We start from the raw sequence: 19,141 nt of genomic DNA, 5'->3' as shown, positions 1-19,141 counted from the left end.
GCGCATAACCATTCTTCCGGCAATTACGCTCCTTCAGTCAAGTAATGCCGCCATTTTTGTATGCATTTGCTGTTGTTGTAGTTGTACTCCAAGTTCAAACGGTTTTTACAAGCAAATCGTCTTGCTTTAAACGTATTTTGAAACATGAGATTGTAGAATTTAACAATGGAAGAAACTGTGGTAAAATTTCTGCAGGAATAAAACGTTTTCCGGAAAGTTTCCTAATTTCGCACAACGAGGATTTCTTTGAACAACGAAGAAATGCGTTTTCTAGATAGCCGCTGCTTCCGAGGTTTGCAAGAAGTCTTGTCTGCGCAATTCTCTGATTTTTTTAAAGCGAAAACAGATCTCTGTGTACTTCGAGAGACGAAACAGTGGAGGAAAATTCAAAAATATTTGAATAAGAATGCAAGCGTTTTTTTTTAATGTAGCACGTAATTTTTATTTAATAATTAAAATTTGTATTTTAAATTGCAAAAGTATGTTATCTTTTTATATGTTGATAATTTTTACCGACTTATTATAAATATCGATAGTTTGGGAATCTTTCTAAAAAATGGGCGGGAGAGCCAGCAACTTGCAGACGATAAGTAACTTCTACCTTTTCATCTGTAAAACATCACCGAATTGCATTAAGATGGCTGTCTTAAAACATAAGGACCGAATTCGCCTTTTAGAAATTAAAGAAAGAGAACATAAAATCTTACATTAAAAATAAGCTGTTCAAAATGGCGAAACCAAAGGTGTGAGAAAGTTTTGCTATTATTCCATAGTAAATTCAGGTGGAAACTATAGTGTATTTATTTAATAAAGCAAAGATTTAGTTCTTCAAGACATATCTATGCAAAAAATTTACTGGCTCGCACATTAAGCTGGGAATGAAAACCAAATGGTTAAGAATAAAGTTATTTATCAATATTTTCTTTACCATAATGCAATACAATTATACATGGGCTATAATTTAATTAATTCCAAATTTCAAAAACAAATGACTTAGAAACTATGGAAACACATTGGTTCACAATAAATAAATAAGTTAATCTTAAAATTTTCTGCTTGAGAAATATTTTTAATTAAGGATTATGTTTTTAAATTGCGAAATGTCTGTTCTTTAAAGACTGAATTTTTCACTTCAAGAAAATTTTACTTACTTCTTCTGCTTTATGATCTCGTTTCCTCGGACTTCCTTTCCTAGATAATCTGAAAAGTATGGAAAAGAAATTCGTTAGGCAAGCATAAAATAATTCGGAAATAATCTGTGAATATATGGAGCGAATGATCTCTCATTACAAATATTTCCGGTTCTTTTCTAATTTAATTTCTTCGTTCGCAACTTAAAGAAATTTATTCATTATTTGGTATACATTTCTTCTTTCTTATTAATCGCAGCTTATCTGTTTAAATCCTTAAATCAAAGAATTTTATCGCATAGATGACCTTTTATTTTTGAAATGCTACTTTTTATGTCACAAATATAAGTTCCACTAAATTCCTCTCTTCAAAAAGCTTAACGATATGTGTTTTCAGTATATTTGTTGTTCCAAAAGTTTCTACAAACAAGAAAAGGTCATTTGGAATGTTTAAAATTAAACCATAATGATGCAGGAACTATATATAGATAGTTCCTGCATAAATTCGTTTTGTCTGTAACATAAAACAGTTGAACCATTGTTTGGTTGATCTTTACATTATGGTAACTTGGCGTTTTTTGGCGAACATTTGGCGACCAACTCTCCTACAGCAACCCTCTATTTTTTTTTCCCGCCGCCATTTTGTCTTCACGAAGTAAAGACATGTTTCTTTTCTTTTTATCTACTGAACACTTCTTCCAACAATCTACTAGCCGAATTACACTTATGCTAGAAATTTTATCTAACAAAACTGCTTAATCATGACAAATATTCACTGCAAAATTGGGAAAAAGTGCACAATACCATACTCCTTACGCGTTTTTCAAAATAACACATACACATAAACCATGTACACGCCGACTTATTTTTACTTAAAAAAACATCCCAGAATTCCACAAAAATGGCATTGCGCACACTCTTCACTATATCCATGTACACTGCTTTTTTCTCATAAATTAGAAAAATTTCACGAAAATACATGACAATTTTCTCAATCTTTAAACCCGGTAAAAAGAACATATATGAAATTACCTGATCGCGAAAAAGTAATGAACATTTCCACATATAAAATAAATAAAATATCCAAAAACTTTTACCTCTAAATCATCTATTACATTATACACGTCACCAACGAATTCATACCGCAACCATTACAAATACTTATTGTCAGATATTTAAATTATTTCCATGCACGTTTACTTCAACTAAAACGTATATCAAATTCCTACAAACATAAAATTCACAAAATAAATATCATTTAATTAAAATATAATTAAATTCAAAAACACTACTTAAAATATAAATGAGCACATACATTAAATTAATACATACATAAATACCCATTTCGAATTCACTTTAGTTACGGCCATGGGATCCAAAAATTCACGAACACTGTTTCACACTACACAGAATAAAGCCAAATACAAAATTTCCAGATTTTTTCCCGATTTCCCCCCTTTTTCGATTAAAGAACCGTAATTCGTCCATTAATATCACATGACATATCCCATGATCTCTCATTTCCCTCACACAAAATAATGCGTAATCGGAACTGAGTACTGCTCACATTATTACCAAAGTGCCAGGTAGTAACCTTTATCGCCTCCAAAATGTCGCCAAACTACCAGTTACCATATTGTAAAGATCAACCCATTGTTTTTCTTGGATAATTTTCTATACATAACTCAACGATTCTAGACGACACAGAAATTGCGCGAAAGAGAGAATTGCACACATAGAAATTTGCGTAGAAAATGCACAACATAACAGCAAAAAGCTTGGAGGAGAACATATGATGAAATTATGAAAATTACTCCTAAGTTTAACTAATAGTGGATTTTGAGCTAAACGCTATTCTATCCATAGTAGCTGTTATTACAATTTTTGCTCAAAACACAGAAAGTTAACAAAATTTAAAAGACATGCTTCATACTTTCAAAATAAGACTTTAAAACTTTTGATGATGACCAACGAGCATTCCAGTTACGCAGTGGGCTCAAAAGAGTAGGACTCGCATTACAAATCTGCGATTAATAAGATATCGCGCGTATATTTGGAGAGAAAGAATTGCATATCTCGCAACCGAAGGGTTAACCTTAATTGTGGAGTATTCGCCGCTTCGGTGCTGTATCACTACATTTACTTAATGTAAATAAATAGATGTGCTGAGTTCATGTTGTGTAATTTCATTTGTAAACCACAATTGGATGGCTAAATAAATTTTATCATACCAAAGAGGGAATTTACCGAGAAGGACTATTGATTTCGTTTTGGCATTTTGCGTCGATTCACGATAAGCGTTCTTTCACTTTTCAAATTGTTGCCACCAAATATTATCGCCCTGTATTATATTTAAAGAAATTAAATAATGAAGAATCTGCATGTATATTTGTATGTATGTATGTTTCTCGCATTGCAATAAAACAACAGTACTTAGAGTCATCAAAACTTGAATAACGTAATCTTCCATAGAATATGGGCATGGAAGCCCTAATTTGAATTTGAAATTTGTTTTATTATCGATTTCATATTTTGTAACACTTCAACGAATTTTTGATTAACAAACTCAACGATTTCAAAGCGAGGAATGGCAACACCGTACGGAAAAAAGAAAACATTTTTATCTCCAGTACGCAGGACTCTGTATCGGAAATTCTAAAGATAGGCTCATTTTAAAATTATTTTGCGATATTGCTATTGAACTGAATTTTATGGTTTAAGTGCAAAGAACATGATATTTAATAAATAAAGGTAACACACAAAATGTTAAAAGAAACGCCTCTTTGGACGTTATTTAAAATCTGAAACCTTACAGACTTTATTTTTATTTGGATTTAAATTTCATATATGTTTCATGTGAAAATTATTTAATTGTATAGAACGATAACTCGCCAACAGGTTTTCTCTGTGTGATAGTAGGTATGTTGAAAATGTTTAGAATTATGTTGAAATTTCACGCCACAGAGTTATAAAGCGATATACAGCATACTAGCAAATAATGTTCTTTGCACGAATTTTAAGTTTCACCGCAGATCGGGTAGAGTTTTGACATACATAATTAGTTTAAGATATTACAATGGACCAGTATGGAAACAAGGAAATTACTGTATTATTTCTAGGCTAACATATAAAGCTGTAAAAGAAAAATAAGATTTAGAAAGAAAAGGAAATGAAAATGTGTTACTCCTTTTTGAAAACAGATTAAACCAAAGAGACAAGGCATATATGTTTTAAAACAGTTATCTACGAAGCTAAAGATCGAATTTACCATTAATAACTTCTTTCATTTTCGTACTGAATCACGTAATCGTTTAATCAAATAAAAAGACTTTTACTTTAATGATAAAAAATACTACATTCAATCTTTCTACATTGTACCAAGAAATGTTTCATTACACAAAATCACTCTATTCCTTTTGCAATAAAATACCAGAGACTTCACGTATCAATATTTCTGATTTCTATTCGGCTCCTATTGGATCTTTTGAAGTTATCTAACTCCCAAAGGATCTTGAGTTTTACTTGATTGCGAAATATAGAAAATTTCACTGAAAACTCAGACACAGGATGAAAAGCATTTTTTGCTTTTCACAAAAGTTTTTCTTTTTTTATTAAGGTATAAATGATATTAAGATACAAAATAAAAATACAGTTTTTCTAATGATACAAATGCCTTATTTTTATGTGTGCCCTTTTCATAAATTATCTTTCCGATTACTAGAACAACTACATGACAAAGATTTGATTGAAGATGAGTAGTAACTGCTAACTCATTGGTTGTCTTTTAATGCCACTATTTTAATCCCTTTAAAAAATTTAAAAATAGTTAGATATGCTTCAGTGTAAATCTAAGTATCAGGAATTTTCGTATTTCTTCAACAAAAAATGTATGCAGTTACTGTTCTCAATTATTATTATCTAATTAATATAATTTTTCCACTGCCTTACTATCAGATTTCTTTCATCAGTAGCATTCATTTACTGCCTGACGGTAGTAAATAGTTATAAATTTACCAGATCTAAGCTGATTAAATATACTAAATACAAAATTATTTCAACATCTAGAATGGTGCCTGAATTACAACTTAGAGGACTATAATTTGTCTACACTTTAATTTGGTCGATTAAATCTCGTATCTCAAAACCCAATACCTCGTACTCAGTCATCCTTTAAGCTGGCACTCATTTGGCAAATTAGAAATTCCATTGTTCGATTCTTGGCGAGAGCTCAGTTATTTTATCACATTTTCGGCTTCTATGAACCTAATGGTGTCTGCATGTTCATAGAACAGATTTTTCACTTACTTTCTATTGGTTTCCAAATAACTTAATAGCTTTCAGCAAATGGTGTCGATTTAAACTATTTCTTTGTTGCTTTGCTTCTATTGTGAATCAGTAAGAACTTCAGCAGCTGTAAATCACGAATTATAATTCTAGTTAGACCTGATTGAGATATTGGAAAATTTACGTATTTAACAAGACAGAATTCAACCAACTTGTCACTCGAGTGGTGTTGGAAATGATAAAATTCGTAGATGGATTAACAAATGGATTAGCAAAGCTTCATAATCCGCTCAGGAAGCAATATTATTTCCGCAAAATTCTATCTTCTCCAGCTCTCCTCTTCATATGTGGAAATTCTACGCTGTCACGTGACCTATCATATCCGGAGAAGGTATTAAGGTGAGAGGAAGTAGAAAGGGATTACAGGGCATAAAAATAACTTACTCGGGTCGATTTTCTGTGTACCAGGCCGAGGAGGAAGCTGCCGTCTCATTGGGGGAGTAAGGGATCGTGGAGTGAGGCACCCTTCCCTCGCTTCTCACTACCATGGACATGTGGGGGGAGGACTGTAGAAGAGTCACTGCTTCGTCGTGAGTGATGTTGGTGAAGTCGATATCGTTGACCGAGATGATTTGGTCGCCAAACTGCAGAAAACAATAATTATAAAAATCATTTAAAGTATTATTACAGTTACAGGGAAATATACAATATGTATAAAAATAGGAAAATAAATAACAGCTTTCAGCAAATGGTGTCGATTTAAACTATTTCTTTGTTGCTTTGCTTCTATTGTGAATCAGTAAGAACTTCAACGAACAAGTTGATTTTCCCATAAAACAGCATTTCTACATCATGGTTATATAGATGGTTAAGTTATTGAATGTGCCAAAGCACACGAAGGCTCTCTGCCTAAGAGAAGTACGTCTTTGTGGAGGATTTCCTAGTAAAAACTGTGTCATATTCACATTACACATGGAGAGAGCTACGACTGCCAGCCCGTCCGCCTGTGTTCGAATGTGAGTCGTACTCGCAGTATTCATCGGTTTTAAGTGCCCAGCTACTGATAGGACGAGTTTCATAGACAAGCTACCATACTGAAAATTTATTTTAAAGTTAACTAGCTCTGACTAAAGGTCAGGGAAAAAACAATCATTCAGACATGAATCATATTATAACTCATAATGCACAAAATTTATATCAAAGAATAGAATTATCTAATCGTTGCCATATGTTCTATTCAATAAAGCTAAAATGATGTATAAAAGAAATTAAGCAAATAAAACAAAAAAGAAACAGTTTTTCACGGAAGATTGAGTATTTCCAGAAAAATTCCAGAAAGGATTAAGATGATTTAATTGGCAATAATAAATGAAGTCGTTATCTTTGTTGTTGCGAAGCTACGTTTCTCTAGATTGGCAACAAATCCACTAGTCTGCTGTTTCAAATGTAAACAATCAATGGCCGCCATAAAAAAAGGCTTAGCGGCACGTAAAGAACTTTAAAATTGTTGATAATTCTAAAAATATTGCACAAAGATTTACTAAAGGCATAAAACCCTTAACCGGAAGATAAAAACAACATAATTTAATCATTTTTAAAGCAAAACATGTACAATTTACAAACATATAAGAGTAAAGAAACTGAGATCACTGAGCCGGGTAACAGAGTGGATATATATATAAATATATTTATGTACGTTTGGTGCGGCCGATTGCAACCAAAGTACAAGGTGCACATCTACATGTTATTTCAACTTTCCCGTTGAATAAAATCCCGTTGAAAAGGTGTTAAGCTCACTTTGTTAAATAAATTCGATTGAATCGATTTATTGAAACACGAAATTTATTTTAAAGTTCTTAAAATAGCTAAGTGCCTAAGTTTCATGACGATGTGAAACTGGAGTGTGTAGAGTAAAATCTCGTTTCCTATAGCCCATTATGTCTCAAAATGACGCGATTTCGTCACAAAACATAAAATAAAAAAAATTCTAATTCGAATTTGGAAAAAAATCGCTTCGAGGTGAACTGGCTCCTGTCTAGATGCACCTATGTACCAAATTTCGTAGCCGTGAGTCTATTAGCTTACGCGCAGCGCGAACGAAAGACACACACATACACATAGACAGACTCTTTCTTTTATTATATGTAGAGAGTATCGTTTTCTTCGCGCATTTCTTTACATTATATACAATTCAATTACAAAACCACAGAAATTTTAAAAGCAGTATACCAGTATACGTTTAGAATTCCCGATTTAATGTCAAGTATTGGTATATATTTTCCTGCTTTTTTTTCACTCTATCTCTCATTTCACCATATCAGTGTTCAATTTTCTTAATACGAATGATAGCTTGCAAAATCTCTGTCTTTTTATTATTAACGCTTTGTGTTAACTTTCTTTATCAAATATTATGTTCCTTGTATTTAAACCACATAACATTCAATTCAAGAGAAAAACCATACAATATTTAGAATATTAGAATATCTTTAGAATTTCCGACAGACAAACTCGTGCCCTTGAGATAAAAATATTTTATTCCGTACAGTGGTTCTATTGCTCGTTTCCAAATCATTGAGTTTGTTGATCTAAACTTAACTAAAGCTCTACAAAGTATGAAATATAAATTCAGAATTCAAAATTAGGCCTTCCACGTGCATATGTTCGGGTGGAGGACTACGCTATTCAGAATTTGATGGCTATAGGTACTGTCAATTTTTCACAATGAGAGGGACATACATACATATATGCAGATTCTTCATTATTTAATTTCTTTAAAAATATAGGACGATAATATTCGGTGGAAACAGTATGAAAAGTGATACAGCCGAATACAGTGGACGAAGCAAAATCCCGTTTCGTAGCCCATTCGGGCTAACTCTCTTGTGGGCTAAAATTTTATATGGTAGATTCTTTCTAATAATTTATATAAAATATAAGGAATTTTAATTTACTCGTTCTCTAAAATATGTTCATCTTTTTTAACTCTTAAAAATAAGTATATTTGTGAGTATTCATGAAAAATTTTGAAACAAAAATGAAATTTTATTATCTACACAATTTCTATAAAATATGTGCATTTAATCGGAATGAAAATTTGAAAAACGTGAAAACAAATAAAATTTTATTACTTACATGATAAATTTTGATAAAATATCGTTATCCTATATATCGATAAATATACAATAAATATTAATCACAAACATATAAACACCTTTTGGGAATACAAAACACAGCGAGCTAAGAAACGGTTCTGATCTAAAAACTATCAAGAAAGCGACTGTGCGTTTTCAAAAGTGCACAAACGCACAGTTGTTAATATGTGTATAACAATATATAACAAAATAATACATGTGTGTAATAATATATGTCAAAAATATATTCTCGGTAAAATACAATGCGCATCAAAATTGCACGTATGTGCATGTGAATTCATGTACGTGAATCACCGTTTATCTGGGAGTGGATTAACCTAGACCAGGGTTTCTTAAACTGTGGGTCGTGGTCCCCTAGGGGGTTGCGGGATCTTCAGCAAGGGGTCGCCAAAAATTTTAGCAGTTTTGATATTTCTTTAAATTTTTATAATAATTTTACAATTGCCAAATATTTTTACACAATGTATCTGAAAATTGAGACAAAGAAAAAAACGAAAACGTTTCGACGCGTTCTTTTTATAGTATAAACGCTCATTTTCGTTGTTTTGCACGTGACGCTGTCTTTTCGTCTGCTACTTATTTAAAATTTTCACACTGTTCTATGTCTTAAAATTAGAAATTAAACTGCAATAGTATATGTTATGCAATAGTATATGTTATTAATTGTAAATATTATGGGGTCCTGGGGGTCGCGAAAAAATCTCAGTGATAAAAAGGGATCGCGACTGAGAAAAGTTTAAGAAACCCTGACCTAGACCTTAAGTTTATTTACTGCGAAAAGATGGAAACCATCAAACTGTTACCAGTTCATTGGGAAATGCATCTAGTGTTTTCTAGAATTCATCATTGTTCAGGAAGACGTTTTCTCCTCCCAAAACACTAATTCTTCTGACGGTAATCTGCAGCCATATATTGCCGCAGCCAAATAATAGCTATTTCAACGCGTTAGTTCTTCCAGCAACAACTGCTGCATGAATTGTGTGAATGGGAGTTTCAAGGGGAGTTTGGGCACATCAGACCTACAGTCCAGACCTTGCCACCTGCGATAAAAATGCTTATACTATAATTAAATTAAATTGGAGTTGAAAGTCCATTAAACAGTGAAAATTTTTAACGGGCTGCAGCAGAAGCGTAGGGCAAGAGTATGCAAAAATTGCCCTAGTATTATAAAATGCCTCAGTGTTATGCATGTTCATGTGTAATAAGAGCTTGAGTTATGTATTTTAAAATAAAAGGATTTAGTTCAGCTAAACCTTTTAAAAATTACTAAACATGTATTACTTTGATGATCTAGTAATAAAATTACGGACGTTTTCCACCCAAGTCATCCCACAAGGACCTCATTTTAAATGATATTTTTTGAAATCCTCTTTTCTTCTTTGGAAAATTTCTAGAACGAGCAAGAGACATAAGCAATAAAATATAGGAAAGATTATAAAAAGATTCTAAATTAGTAACAAGTTATAAATTCTTACAGCCAAGCAAAGATTTGAGAATATAAGCTCTTTACCTTTCTGCATCTTAAAGAGATTAAGAACTGGTACTCTAAAGGTATTATTAAAAGAATGATGCAGGATTATTAAATATTCATCGAGCGAAAATAATCAGATTTGGTATTGCGTGACGTCATCAGCATGGGTTCGTTTCCAGCTAATAAGTTAAATTGATTGCTTTTAAAAATGTCGCTTTTAGAAAAATTTCTGCAGCTGACAAGGTACTCTTTAGCCATAAATAACCAAAGGAGGTTTTGTTTAAATTCATTACGCTTTTTTTTCTGTACTGGGTAAATTAGTTTCGAGCTAAATGGAGCGTTTTCTAAACTCAGATTTTTGTAATGGTAGATATAAGGCTTTTGTGTTCCACCAAAAACCAGGTAATATCCCTTTAAGTACTGGAAAATGTGCCTGAAAATATGCAGCAAAGCATGTAATTGAATTTTAATATGTAAAAATAGGAATTGTAGTTAACTTAGAGAAAGAAGGGAAAGTTACTTAAATTTAATACACTTATGAAAACTGCGCCAACGGTAATTATTATAATAAAATAATTAATTTTCATTATGAGTACTGCTTGTTACAGTAGTATTTTTTAATAGTTACAGTTTAATAGTTTGTCCACATATCATTTATTTGCATAGTTACCATATATCCGCATTTGCTGCAAAGAGTTATTTTATTAAATATTTGATCGTATTCACGTAGTATTTTGGTAAAAATAAAGAAAGTACGTAGAAAGTACTGCGGTTATAATAATGATGATGGATAAATTAAACAGTGCTAATCTTTTAACTATGCCTATAAAACCTATATCCATATTAAATGGAATATGCAGGGCATTTGAGAAAGAATAGTATATATTTCATGAGGTCTCTGAAATACGTATTTCTTGACATAGATTGAAAGTGTGTTTATTTAGGTTTTTCAGGTTATGCTTTTGGGAAGAGGACTTAAATGTTATTTCAATAAATTAAGTTTATTATCGCCCAAATGGAGAACATGCACATAAGGGTTTAAGGGGACTCATACACCTTAAACCCCTCATGATCTTCGAATATGTGACTGTTGCAAGAATTGGGATATTTTATGTATTTTAAAAGCAATTACTTCCAACTTTTTACAGCTGACTACATAATATAGCTGATTTGGAAACTAGTAACTAGAAAGTTTGTGTTGCCCCAAATATTTTTGTAATTTAATCCTCTTTGTGACAAAATATTTTGCCGTGTCTCCACCTTGCGCGCATAATATTTTAAAAATGGCTAATGGTACATACTTGAAATTGGATGGAATTCTTTATGTGGGCATTATTTTCTAACTGAACCAACAATCTGATAAATATTTTAATATTGAAAAATTTTATGGGCGAAAACATTAAAAAAAATTTTAATAAAATACATTTCATAAACTCAACTCAAAATAAAATAAAAATTTAACATGAAATTTATAGAATTTTAGGTTCACAGTAGTTTCCAAATGTTATAAAAGCTATATATTAAATATGGAATTAAATTATGAAACAGAATGTTTTAAACTGTGCGCGCAGGTTGGAAACATGACGAAAAATGTTGTCACGAAGCTGATTAAATTACAAAAATATTTGTGGCAACACAAACTTTCTGATTACTATTTCAGAAAGCAGCTATATTATGTAGTTAGCTGTAAAAAGTTGGTAGTAATTGCTTTTAAAATAAATAAGTTATCCGAATTCTTGCAACAGTCACCTATTCGAACATCTTATCGGTTTTAAGGTGTATGAATCCCCTTAAAAAATATGTTTAATGCGTTTGTGTATTCAATCACTCAAAATGCTTATGCGCAGATGTTTTATTGTGGACACGAGAAGCCAGCGGAAGGTTAAAATGAGTACCCAGACAGAGGATTGGCAGATATTGGCCTGTTTCATGAGGTTACAAGCGAAAACATCGCGCAGAAAACAGCACAAGGGGGCGAAAATGTTGTCGCACAAAGCATCGTGGGAGAGGAGATAGCAAAGAGAAAATAACGCAGTTCTAAAAACATCGTGTACAAAACATCGTCGTCGGAAGAAAACCGTGTTAAAAAATAAAGCGCATACAAATCCTCTCATGATATAACATCGAAGACCTCTTTTTTCAGAATTTAAAAGTGATTAATGCATATTCGCACAATGATCTGCGAGCGTAGAAGGAATATTTTTACTTTTATATTTTTGAATTAACTAATAAATATTTCCTGAAAATTTCAGAAGGAAATTTAAGCATTCAAGAACTGAAAATAAGTAGAAAATTAATGCAGTTAACGTAGTTTTATAATATGATAATTAATTAAACACTTTATTGAAATAGCTACATGCAATTACTCATCTTCCTCTTTCTAATCTTTTTAGACTAGTTTTTTTCATGAAAAATGACCAATAAAACTTTATAAAATTTTTTTAATTAACTATAAAAGTTTCAAATTATATTGACTGCTATTCGTAGTATTATATTTCTGTGCATTTTCAGTCTTTGAATGCTTAAATTTTCTACTTAATTTTACAGCAAAAATTTATTAGTTAATTCAAAAATATAAAAATACAAGAAAATAAAGGAAAGCCGTTTAAAATTATTTTAAAATAATCTGAAAGCTTTCAGATTTTTTTAAAGTCTGAAATAAAATTTGGGTGTAAATATTACACCCAAAGGGATATTTTTTATTAACATACAAGTTTCAAAGAATTTGGGTTAATGTTTCTTTGGGCTAAAAATATTTTTAAAAAGGCCTCTCTTTAGAATTTCCGATAGATAGTACGCGCGCTGGAGATAATTTTTTTTTTTTTTTGTACAGTGTTGCCATTGCTCGCTTTGAAATTACTGAGTTTGTTAATAAAAAATTCGTTAAAGTTTTAAAAAATATGAAATACACAGTAAAATAAATTCGAAATTCAAAATAATTAATTTAGGCTTTAAAGTGCCCATGTTCGGGTGGAAGATTACGTCATCCAAAATTTGATGGCTCTTGGTACCGTCCTTTTTTCACAGTGCAAAACAAATGTGTACATGTAAATTCTTCATTATTTAATTTCTTTAAATATAATACAGGATGATAATGTTTAGTGGCAACAATTTGAAACGCGATTCAGAATTTTATAGTTATTCAACGCAAAATCCCGTTTTGAGACTACTAGCTCTTCTGGGCTAACACTCCTTTGGGATTAAAAAAACATTCCTCATTCCTTCTTGCGCTTGCAAATTATTATGCGACTGTGCGAATTTTTAAGCCTTAAAACGCATGTATGCGGCGTTACCGTCATGCGATGATTTGTAGATGCTTTATTTTTAGCACTATATTTTCAACGACGATGTTTTAGAACTGCGAAGTTTTTTTCCTTGCTTTCTTTTCTCCCACGATGTTTTGTACGACGACGTTTTATCCTTGCATTGTTTTCTCCGCGACGTTTTCGTTCTCCCACGATGTTTAGTACGACGACGTTTTAGCCTTGCATTGTTTTCTCCGCGACGTTTTCGTTCGCAATGTATTTGCCACGATGTTTTCGGAGACACCGTCTTATGATCCCAGTAGCTTACAATCTTACCCACTACCTTCCTTCTTCTGGGATTTTATAAATAAAGTTTACAGTAAAACAGCTCACTATGATAACCTCAGGAAGAAAACTACATGACCAATTGCGAAAACTATACGGTAGTTCTTACCGAGTGGAGACCGAAAATGAATATCGCTATGAAGCCTGTCGTGCTGATAATAGTGCTCATACTGAAACTTATTAATTCTGTTCATAATCCTTTTGAGCGAATGAATTAAATTACATTATTTTTAATCCATTTGGCATAACACATATTTCATACAGACTTCATGAAATTCATTCATTCTCGCGGACTCTAAATATTCCACAGTTTAGTACAAAAATGCGACTGATTTAACAAAAGATACAACATACATTTTAACGCATAACACTATTACATTTCTTAAACGTTTGATAAAGAAAATAAAATTTATCTTCTTTTGTAAATACGCCACCAACGGCCGAGAAACCAAGATCAGTAAAGATTGGTAATTTGATCTGAGCTTAAATCCCACCGAAAGGGCTAAGTCTTTTCCTTCATGTGTAACATTAATATTTACCAATTTCCCTTATAAAGTCCCTCGGGGAGGAATGCATTTGTGGAGGATATTATAAATTGGATGATGTGCTCTGATTTTTACAAATGTATAAAACATGGTATTAGGCAGATAGCCTTTGCAACAGATAATATAAATAAAAATTTTGAGGAAATGAAAAAGTATAGCAAAACTAATGGTCATACGAAGTTCCAAGAAACGGCCAATACGTTTTCAGAAATTGGATGCTGTGCTCTTATTTTTACAAATGTATATAATATATATTTGTAAAAATAAGAGTATAATATTATAATACATATTGTCAGCTACGTTTTTATATAACAATTATTGTTGCTACAAGCTACAGGCATACTTACGTTTTTATAGTAAAAATATTTAAAATAATTAAGTAAATATTTGCAATAAATTTTATAGTAAGAGTATTATGTACAGTTAGATAGGCTTCCGGTTTAATTTTAACTGTTGTTCAACTCTTTTACAGGAAAGTCGAGAAATCGGGGTATAAGTGGTAAGCTGCAAGCATTAGTAAATATTAAGCAAATGGACTGGGAATGAAGAACCCTTTCGTCTTATGTGTCTGTTGCAGAGAGAGGGAAAATGCCTTTTGTTGCCTTAATGAGCAAAGCGAGTGGCAGCAGGCTGCTCGAGGAACGATATTGCTTTGAAAGAAAAGGGTTATAAGGTAATTCTCCCACTTTACTAGCGTGCTTTCGTGGTGTAGTGGCTGCACGCTGGGCCGGTATTTCAAAGGTCCGTGGTTCTATTCCCGGCGAAGGCGGTTGCTAATTTTTCATCTCGTCTGCTTCCAAAAAAATACCTAATGTCTCTACAGTGGCGCCCGAACTAAAAGGGTGTTTGATGATGATTCTCCTCACCCACAATTTGGAGATTGGGTCCCCTAAAAACCCCAGTCGCCCTTTAAAAGGGGGGGTATATAAGGTATTTCTCCCGCCTTCCTTTCGTGCCTTCGTGGTGTAGTGGTTCTGCACACTGGCCCGGTATTCCAGAGGTCCACAGTTCGATTCCCGGCGAAGGCGTTGTTAACTTTTCATCTTGCCTGCTTCCAAAAAAATACTTAATGTCTCTATAGTCAAAATGCCCGCAGGTGCTAAAATTTAGTTTAGTTCCTGTGGGCAAATATAGAAAACAAATTGCTAACTGAAAATTGAAAACTGTGATTAATATATGAAGCTGCATTTACTTTCAAAGCTAAGAATGAAATATTCATATACGTGTACTGCAAAATCTCAGAGCTGAAATTAAAATATTTTACTATGCTTTCTTCAAAACTAAGATTAAAATACTAAATTATAATTCCTGCTAATTCAAAAAGTTTAAAATGCTCTTATTACTGAGATTAAAGTATTTATTTATGCTTATAAAACTAAGATTAAAATATAACAATTACACTTACTTCAAAACTGAGATTAAACTGTCATTATAACTGCTTCAAAATCGAGATTAAAATATTCGATTTCACTTTCTACAAAGTTTTATAATTGAGATTAAAATATTTTTATTATATGTTTAAAATCCAAAAGGTCTATTGGAAAACTATAGCCAGTAAATCAGAAAGTGGCATCTTATATTCTTAAATTATCAGCCTGACAATTTTAAGCATTGCAGGAAATAAATTGGCTTCCTAACATATTTATTTTCTCCAACTTTCCAGACAGTTTTGTGACACAGTTTATTGGCATATTTTAATCTTTGGCAACAAACTGTAGTCAATGTACATTAAATTTTTATTCTCTTTAGGTTATCACATTTTGATGAAAAAGAAAGATGGCATGAATTAGACGCCAACGCAAATTGAAATATATAATTCTAGATGCAAGTTGTAAATCGCTAGCATGGCCCTCATGAGACAGGACACCTATTACTTTAGCAGTAAATTTTGCGATTCTGATACAAAATCTTGTTAACGTCTGGCCACATATTGCTTTACCTAGACAGTTTATGGTACCTTTGGGCAGTACGACTCGCTTAATGAAGAACTTCTCCACGAAACTTAACACCGTTCCTTTGGTTTCTAACCTCTTCCAGACCAGCATTCTCGGCATGAGGAAATTTAGAGAAAGATTTTTACTCCTTGGACTATACTTGTATCCTATCTCTGTACACTGTTTTCGAAAAGATATATGAGGAAAGATATATAGCAAATATATGAGGCTCAAATTAATATATAATTATAAGCAAGGAGAACAACAATACATCGTAGCTCTAAAACATCGTAGTACAAAATATCGCTATTGAGAATAAAGTTGTTCAAAAACTTTGCAGTTTAAAAACATCTTCGTCAAAAATATCGTGTTAAAAAAATGCACCTACAAATCATCGCATGACGATGCCATCGCAGAAATAGCTTTCGTAGATTCGCATAATGAATTTGTGACAGCAAGAAAGAATGAGGAAAATTTTTGCTTTTATATTTCATATTTTTGAATTAACTAATAAATTTTGGTTGAAGAAGTAAGAAGAAAACTTAAGTATGAAAAACTGAAAACGAGTATAAAAGTAATGTTAGGTACAGTAGTTAAAAGAATTTTAAACTTATATAATTCATTAATAAATTTTATTTTTGATTAATATCTTTTATAAAATTTTATTGGTAAATTTTAATGAAAAATATCATAAAAAAATTAGGAAAAGAAAGATGAGCAACTGCATGTGGTTACCTCTAATTAAATTGTTTAATTAACTATCAAATTATGTTAATTGCTATAAGCAGCATTTATTTTCTACTCATTTTCAATTTTTGAATGATTAAGTTTCCTTCTTGCGTTTTCACAAAAAATTTATTTTTTAATTGAAAAATATAAAAGTAAAAATCTTTTTCGTTCCTTCTTGCGGTCGCAAGTCTCTATGCGAATATGCGTTCACAACTTTTAAAACTTCAAAGCGTAAACTTGCTAAGTCAGCTTCATGCAATGATTTGTATGTTATTAGTTTTTACCACCCTTTATTTGCTTTATTTTTTACATTTTTTCCGACGAGGATATTTTAGAACCGCTTTATTTTTGACGATGATGTTCTGCATTATGGCAATGTTTTCTCCTTGCTTTGCTTCTCCCACGATGTTTTGTATAACAACGTTTTCGCATGTAATCGGGGGAATGCAATGGCAGTGATTAAATCTGTTTACTCTGAGGGGGCGACTTCCATAGTTGATGAGTCTCTTATATCCGACTTGTATACTGAGTGAGTGACATTTTTACCTGTTAGCCTGCAGAGCTAAAATCCACTTTACTGGAGACGATTTAATGAATTGTCGACAGTCAGTTTCTGTTTTGCACTGATTCAAATATTTCACTTACTGAAACTTTGCAAGTAGCGGTGGCTAGTTTTCAATTTTTCTATAAGACATAACTTTTCATGAAACTTTTAGTTCAGTTCTACTTCTTGACTATGCTATTCAAGCGTTGATGAATTTATATTTTGTGCGGAGACGGAAATTCGTCACAGCAAATAATGGTTAAACAAGTATAAGTTGAATAGCTTATCAGGTTTCAGGTAACAGCTGGATCTATGATTTAGTTGTGCAAATGAGAAGCTCTTACGTCTGAGTTGCTTCCGAAATTTACTTTCAGAATTTGTGTATTAAAACCAAACAAAGACACAGAAAAATAATCAATGTCTGGAATTCATGCTGAATGTCCCTGACTGTTTTATACGTAATGGTATGGGATTTTTCTGTTTCACATTAAATAAAGCTAAATAAATATTTTACTAATTGGAAATTTTATTTATATGGACGATACGAAATGTTAGTTTATTAACCAAGACTTTCCAATGCAATTAAGTTCAGCATCGGATTTTTAAAAATCATTATCAGTGTAAATGCATATCTAAGATCAATAAATTTGCTATCATTTACTTCCCTTTAATGACATAACTCTATTAAGAAAAATGCAACTTTGAAAAGTATTTAAGAAGAACCTTGTGGTCGTTAATATGTAGACACAGCACCAAGTAGAGAGGTTTTTTCCACTGGATGAAGCTTCCGAGATAAACTTCTGGCCTGCTTTTGCCATCAAGGAAATCAGCTCTTAGCCAAACACTCCGTGCCCAACCGGCTGGTCATTTTAAATCCACTAGTTGAAGAATCAGGAACAAAAATGACTTAATTAAATCTAAACAAATACTATAGAAACGTACCAAACCGTGCCGAATGAGTCAACGTATATGACCGCCTCTTTTTAAAGGACTTTTAAGGGAAAATGACTCTCATTTTCAGTAAATATGATGAAAACCTCGACACCGCATCCACTCATTTCTGGTATTTCATTTCGTGTCAAATTACCACTGTTTAACGGTCTTATCTATTTGGTTACGAAACGTATTAGTGACTGTTTGGATTACGACGAAAGCACTACTAACAGGGGTAGTTTAGCGCGTATTTGAGTCCTAGAGAACAGGCTAGTCCCAGATGATTTTGCCTGATGGTGCACTTATATTTTACTTGATGGTGACAAGGGTTCGTGACAGCAACTAGCTTGTGCAGTAAACAAACAGTCTCATGAAAACAGCGCTTCTGCGAAAGCAAATTACTAAACTTCTTTTGGACGTCATGTTCACTTTCCAAAACGATTTTTGCAATAATAAAGTTTTTTTTTCTCCTTTACATATTTTTAACGCAGTTTTTTCCAGGAAGGGAGATTGTGCGGAGTTTTACGTTTCCCCACACATTTCTTCAACACTGTCGTCATGTCCCGATTTCTACTTATAGACGATAGCAACATTTAATATTAATACAAGCCTCTTACTAGGAAAAAAATGTAAAATTGCTCGGAACTAAATTATTGAACGAAATACAGTCCAATTCGCAGTATAAGCAAATGTACCATTTGGCGATAGCCTAAGAGGTACAGCCCTGTCATCTAGTAGTCGACGTTGCTTAACCCCATGAGTGCGCCTAGCTGTTGTCAGTAACTGGTCGTCTTTCAGGAATTTAAGTGGTCTGTAATGATAAAGCATC

General features: G+C 32.3%; 1 protein-coding gene across 1 annotated transcript in view; it reads right to left on the bottom strand.

The window, feature by feature from the left end:
• dysc (whirlin protein dyschronic) overlaps positions 1-19,141 on the bottom strand; it is a 668,284-nt gene that overhangs the window by 399,085 nt on the left and 250,058 nt on the right. Inside the window, exons 4-5 of the mRNA XM_085816627.1 lie at positions 5,859-6,058; positions 1,152-1,200 (exon numbers count right to left, since the gene is read on the bottom strand). Coding sequence (XP_085672753.1) covers positions 1,152-1,200; positions 5,859-6,058 — 249 coding nt within the window. The remainder of the gene's footprint in view (positions 1-1,151; positions 1,201-5,858; positions 6,059-19,141) is intronic.

This window comes from Stegodyphus dumicola, chromosome 5 (genome assembly GCF_044657685.1).
Source record: "Stegodyphus dumicola isolate Sdum_Otavi_A_Nest chromosome 5, ASM4465768v1".
NCBI classification, from domain to species: Eukaryota; Metazoa; Arthropoda; class Arachnida; order Araneae; family Eresidae; genus Stegodyphus; species Stegodyphus dumicola.
The sequence above is the reverse complement of the archived record's forward strand: the minus strand, read 5'-3'. Positions and strand labels throughout refer to the sequence as shown.